The sequence below is a fragment of the Primulina eburnea genome, chromosome 14 (assembly GCF_022965805.1).
Source record: "Primulina eburnea isolate SZY01 chromosome 14, ASM2296580v1, whole genome shotgun sequence".
Lineage (NCBI taxonomy): Eukaryota > Viridiplantae > Streptophyta > Magnoliopsida > Lamiales > Gesneriaceae > Primulina > Primulina eburnea.
Genome location: NC_133114.1, coordinates 7,998,771 through 8,004,867, shown reverse-complemented (window position 1 = coordinate 8,004,867; position 6,097 = coordinate 7,998,771). Strand labels below are relative to the sequence as shown.

The following is a 6,097-nucleotide window of genomic DNA, read 5'->3' as shown; positions in this document are numbered from 1 at the left end:
AGAAATGAAACTCTTGTTCTCATATTTTACAGATATCTATTTAAGGAAAAAGATCCAGGGCAATTCTTGTGATGTCCTTTTCTCTCTCTAATGAGATCTTTTCTTCCCCTTGTTGATGGTGGATTAGTTTAAGCTCTTTGTTTATTGTCTTCCTCTCACTTGTACGTATCTATCTTTTGTTAAATATCCATCTTGTTTCTCACTGAAACACTATGGCGGGTATCGATGAGTGAGGACCAATTACATGAATTATCACACTCTTTAGAAGCAAAGGAATTGTTTGACTGTGAAACCGAATCAAATGCAAGTGTGGAGACCTGTGGAGTTAGCCCTAGTAGGGAGATTTCTGATGGATCGATTGGTAAATTTTGGAGCAGTGAAAGCCCATATGGAGACCTAGCAAAGGTTTGTCTGTTAAAGACCTTGGATCAAATCTATTTTTGTTCCAATTCTACCATGAAGCTCATTTACAAAGGATTATTGAGGGTGGGCCGTGGTCGTTTGATAATAATTTTTTAATTCTCGGAAAACTTGCAACGGGTGACATACCATTTACTGTGCCACTGTTCCATGTTCCATTTTGGGTGTGGATACATGATCTCCCGATTTGTCTTATGATTGAAAGAGTCGGCAAAATGATGGGTGACTTTGTCAGAAGTTTCATGGAATTTGATGCTAGAAATGCCTCCATTTAGAATTCTTACTTGTGAATCCGTGTCTTACCTGATGTGCGTCTTCCCCTCAAACGTGCAAAGAAAATAAAGAAACCAGGAGGTGACACTGGTCTGGCCCAATTCAGGTATGAGAGAATTACTACTTTTTGTTTTGAATGTGGAATTCTTGGCCATTCAGAAAGCTTCTGTAATAAACCGGGTGCGTGGGTAGGAACGGATACAAGAAAAGAGTGGGGTGCTTGGTTGAGGGCTCCCTTGCGCCGAACAGGAGTTCATGAGGATAGCCGATGGCTCCGTGATGATCCAAATGTGTTTACAAGTATGGATGAACATGCTGAACAGGTGCATGATCGTGTAAATGTTGGGGCTCCGGTGGAGACTGGTCTTTTTACGGCTGAGCAAAATTCTCAAGGCGCATCGGGATCATTTTCAATTTCCATGATTTCCACTGATGATTGGATGATCACGTAGAGAAATAAGAAAAATATGGCTCCTAAAATCCAGCACTTCCCTAATCTGATCCTTAAAGATATGGACACTGAGTTGGCAGAAATATCCGGCAACAGAAAACGTGGAAAAGTAGGGACAAATGGTTCTGAGCTGTCTTTGGAGGTGGGCCAATTTCCAAAAGGTAATGAGGCCCAACAAGATATTGATAGGGGTGTTGATCCAAAAAACTTGTATGCCTTGGCAAGCCCTGGTCTTCAGGCCTTCCAAGAACAATGATCGTCCTAAGTTGGAATTGCCGAGGGTTGGGCCACCCTCGAGCAATTCCCTCAGTGTTTGAGCTTGTACGTGCTCACAAGCCTGATGCGATATTCCTTTTTGAAACTCTTGCTCAAACAAACAAAGTTGAACAAATACGTATCAAACTAAAATTTGATGGTGCTTTTGTGGTCGATCAGGAAGGAAGAAGTGGCAGAATCAATATTTTGTGGCGTAATACCAAATTTTGCCATGTAACCGATTACTCCCGTATTCATATTGATGCTACTATAACTGACAACTTGAATCATGTGTGGAGATTTACTGGATTCTATGGTTTTCCAGAGACTAGTAGAAGGCAAGACTCATGGGCTTTACTGAGACAACTAAACTATGCTTCTGACCTCCCGTAGTGTTGTGTAGGAGACTTTAATGATCTCCTCTCACCCCTGGACAAGAGGGGAAGATTAGATCGCCCAAACTGGATGATCCAGGGTTTTCGTGAGACAATAATGGAATGCAATCTGCAAGATCTCCCTATAATTGGGCACCAATTAACCTGTGAGCATGGTCGTGGAAAAGCGAATATGGTTGAAGATCGAACGCCTGGATAGAGCATTGGTGTCTTTTAGCTATGTTCTCTAAAGGTCTACTAAGTACACTTGTGGCACCTATATCAGACCATGCAGCGATACTACTGGAAACAAGAATTCAATTTTCTCCCTTATACTGGGATGTATTTCTCACCGGAGCTATCCGGCTGTTATCTTGTTTTGTATGTGTGCATGACAACAGGTGGGGCAGGATCAGGATCAGGAACAGAATGAGAGATTCAGGATTAGCGTGGAGATCCGGACTTAGAGTAGAGTGATTTTCAGTACTTGACATAGCGACTAAACTTTAATTAAGTTAATTAAATGTTGTGCAAGATTTGTACTATTACACTGACACGTGTATCAGAATTATTATCTTACGTTTCCGCACTTGTATATTAAAAAAAAATTTATGTCCCACTATTACTTAGTTGTTAACTTTGATCTTAATAACAATTAAGTGTTGAATTAGGTTCGGGTCCCCACAATTGAATTCAAGTAAGTATCTTGTTATTCAATTTTCAGATCTGTTTATGATACGAATCTGGCCGGGCATGGCGTTCAATGGATTGGGAGGATGTTCAAGGAGGCATTGCATGAATGCATGAGCGATCGAGGAGAGCTTGCAAGCAAGGTTCCAAGCCTGGAAGGAGTCGTGATGCATGGGAGTGAGCATGAAGGCCATAAGATCATTGTGGAAGTGTTAAATGAGCATGAAGGTTAAACGCTTCGCGCCCGAGCGGTAAAACATTATCGCCCGAGCGCCAAACCTACTGTGCGAGAAGTGAACTCCAGAACCATCCGCGCCCGAGCGGTAAAACATTATCGCCCGAGCGCGAACAGTCCAGAAGGCACCGCGCCCGAGCGGTAGAAAACTCGCGCCCGAGCGCGCCGCCTGCGAAAAAAATTCCTACTTACCTAATTTAGTGTTTTAATTAGTTTGGTAACTAGATTTATCATATCCTTTTGATTTGTAGTCAATATATGGACGAATTTATTGATGGAAGAGATACAACTTTTTGAATTATTGATTGAGTTTATAAAAAACTTTCTTGGAGAATTCTCTAAAAAACAAGCTTAAGTTTCCGTTACAACTTTTGCGTCGTATCAAATCAAACTTATCAAAAGATTTATCTTTTGTGGCGTTTGTTAATCGAATATCACGAGGGTTGCCAAGGACGAGTTCTTTGGTGGTTCTCTTGAACGCGATTGTTTCTACCGTTGATTAGTTGTTGCTAGACCGCATGATCTAGAGGCGATTATCACACCTATCAATTACTTGTTTCAAAGATCGGGACAAATCAAAGATCTCGTGGGCGGGATCGCGTCAGTTTATTTCTTCGCTCGTTTCCAGATCTGTTTTCGTTTATCGTTCTTCGTCCTTCGTGAATCTGTGATTCTCGGAGAACAGTTTGATTTTTATTTTTTTTGGTGATTTTCGAGATATACTCAGCCAAAAAAAAAAGAGTACAAAAATTCCGAAAATTCACCATTATTTCTTTTTGGTATCTTGTTCAATTTCTTTTAGAGAGTCATATTCAATTGCCTCTCACGGTCAAAAAAAAATATATACCTTCGAATTTCTTGTCTACGCAGTCCAAGTGAGTCGGTCACAATTGTTCACAAGTTGAAACTTGATTGTTTGATATACAAATAGAAAGCTTGAGCACCTTGAGAGAACTCTCGAATTTGAGTGACATTACTTGAGTGCGAGTGAATTTCTTTAAAGTGAACGATGAGTATTTATTGTGAGCGAAAAATTGAGAGAAAAGACGAGTGAATTTCTTTGGAGTGACCGTGAGCATTTGGGTGAGGATCATTTTTATTTTCTACTAACGTTTTCTTGCATGTACAAATTTGAAATTAAATAGAGAGGGAGGTAGGAGATAGTTCTAACCCGGGGTTGTCTAAGGTTCAAATGGAGGCTTTGTTTGGGCATTTTAGTAGGATGATGAGGAATGAATTAGAGCCCTTACATGAGAGGTTGGATAAGCTTGAAGTTAGTACTAGTGGGAGTAAATCCAAACCTAAGGATTTGGGTAGAGAGGATGAGGAGTATGATTTGGGAGGAGACGAGGAGAGTCAAAATGAAAATTGGGGTAGGAATGGAAGAGGTAGTGGATTCGGTAGAGGAAAAAGAGAAGCCGTACGGGGTAGATATGATGGGAATAGGGAAGATGTTAACATGGGTAGTATTAAGATGAAAACTCCATCATTCCATGGGAAATCTGACCCGGAGGCGTACGTAGAATGGGAAAAGAGGGTAGAGTTCGTATTTGAATGTCACCACTACTCCGAACAAAAGAAGGTGAGGTTGGCGGTGGTTGAATTCTTAGACTATGCTCTCATTTGGTGGGATCAACTAGTGACCACTAGAAGGAGGTATAATGAGAGACCTATTGAATCTTGGGATGAGATGAAGAGGGTAATGAGGAAGAGGTTTGTGCCCAATCACTATTATAGGAAGATGTTTAAGAGGCTACAAACCTTTAGGCAAGGGTTGAAAAGTTTGGAGGACTACTATAAGGAGATGGAAGTAGTCATGATTAGGGCAAATATTGTGGAGGATAGTGAGGCGACCATGGCACGTTTTCTTTGAGGTTTGAACAGGGAGATACAAGATCAAGTGGAGCTTAGGCACTACTTGGATCTAGACGAGATGGTGCAAATGGCCGTAAAAGTGGAGCAACAACTCAAGAGACAAGGAGTTGGCCGCACCAATCAAAGTGGCAGTTCGTCAACTTCTTGGCGACCAAATGGGGCAAAACGTGATGAAAGTAAGCTGGTGACCAAGCCCAAGGTTGAGACCAAACAAGAGGTGCCTAAACAAGGAGTGCAAGGTAAATCTGAAACTCCTCTTACTCGAGCTAGAGATACTAGATGTTTTAGGTGTCAAGGGTTGGGTTATATTGCTAGTGAATGTCCTAATAAAAGGGTAATGATTTTAAATGACTATGGCGAGTATGAGTCACATAGTGAGGGTGATGATGATGATGAGATGCCTGCATTAGAGGATCCTGATGAGGGATATGAGGCGGTTGTAGGTGAAGCATTAGTGACTAGGCAAATCATGAGTGCCCAAGTCAAGGCGGAGGATACTAACCAAAGGAAGAACTTGTTCCACACTAGGTGTTTTGTAAATCAAAGTTTACAATCTAATTATAGATGGGAGGTGTTGTACCAATGTGGCTAGTAGTGAGATGGTCGAAAAATTGGGTTTACCTACATTAAAGCATCCTCAACCATATAGACTTCAATGGTTGAATGATTGTGCGGAGGTGAAGGTGAACAAACAAGTTTTGGTGTCATTTTCTATTGAGAAGTATGTGGATGAGGTCTTGTGTGATGTGGTACCCATGCATGCATGTCATATCTTGTTGGGTAGACCTTGGCAATATGATAGGCGGGTAACACATGATGGGTTCAAGAATAAGTACTCATTTGTATTGAAGAAGGAATCCATTGTGTTGCTTCTTTTGTCCCCAAAGAAAGTGTTGAAGGACCAATTAAAAAAGAAAAAGAGAGATGAGGCCGGAAAAAAGAGTGACAAAAAAGTGAGGTGGCCTTTGAAAATAAAAATGAAATGGCAGAAAAAAGAGTGATAAAAAGAGTGAGATAACCATACAAAGGAAAAATGAGAGGAAAGAAATTGAGGGAAAAGAAATTGAGAGGAAAGAGGCCAAAAAGAAATCATATATGACCCAAAAAGGTGAGTAGAAACAATTGTTGCACACACATGAACCACTTGTGTTAATTGTTTATAAGGAGATCCTCCTAAACACAAGTGATATAGCCGGGTCCCTTCCGGGCATTGTTGTTTCACTTGTGCAGGAATTTGATGATATATTTCCGGAGGATCTACCTCAAGGGCTACCACCATTGAGGGGGATTGAACACCAAATTGATTTGGTACCCGGGAGTGCACTGCCAAATCGTCCAGCTTATAGAAGCAATCCGGAGGAGACTAAGGAGCTTCAACGGTAGGTAAGTGAGTTTTTAGATAGGGGTTTTGTGCGTGAGTCCATGTCACCTTGTGCCGTACCTGTTTTATTAGTTCCTAAGAAAGATGGCTCATGGCGTATGTGTGTAGATTGTAGGGAAATTAATAATATAACCATCAAGTAT

General features: G+C 41.1%; 1 protein-coding gene across 1 annotated transcript; it reads left to right on the top strand.

Annotated features, from left to right (window-relative positions):
- Window positions 1-1,396: 1,396 nt before the first annotated feature.
- LOC140811136 (uncharacterized) lies at window positions 1,397-1,993 on the top strand. Its single transcript, XM_073169008.1, has 2 exons — window positions 1,397-1,715; window positions 1,803-1,993. Exons 1-2 carry the CDS (start codon window positions 1,397-1,399, stop codon window positions 1,991-1,993), a joined length of 510 nt encoding a protein of 169 aa, XP_073025109.1.
- Window positions 1,994-6,097: the final 4,104 nt, after the last annotated feature.

Bases quoted from the DNA above. Each gene is read 5' to 3' on its own strand.
- LOC140811136 (XM_073169008.1), top strand. From the start codon at position 1,397: ATGATCGTCCTAAGTTGGAATTGCCGAGGGTTGGGCCACCCTCGAGCA. The intron at 1,716-1,802 runs GTTTTCCAGAGA...AGTGTTGTGTAG, and splicing joins GAGATTTACTGGATTCTATG to GAGACTTTAATGATCTCCTC.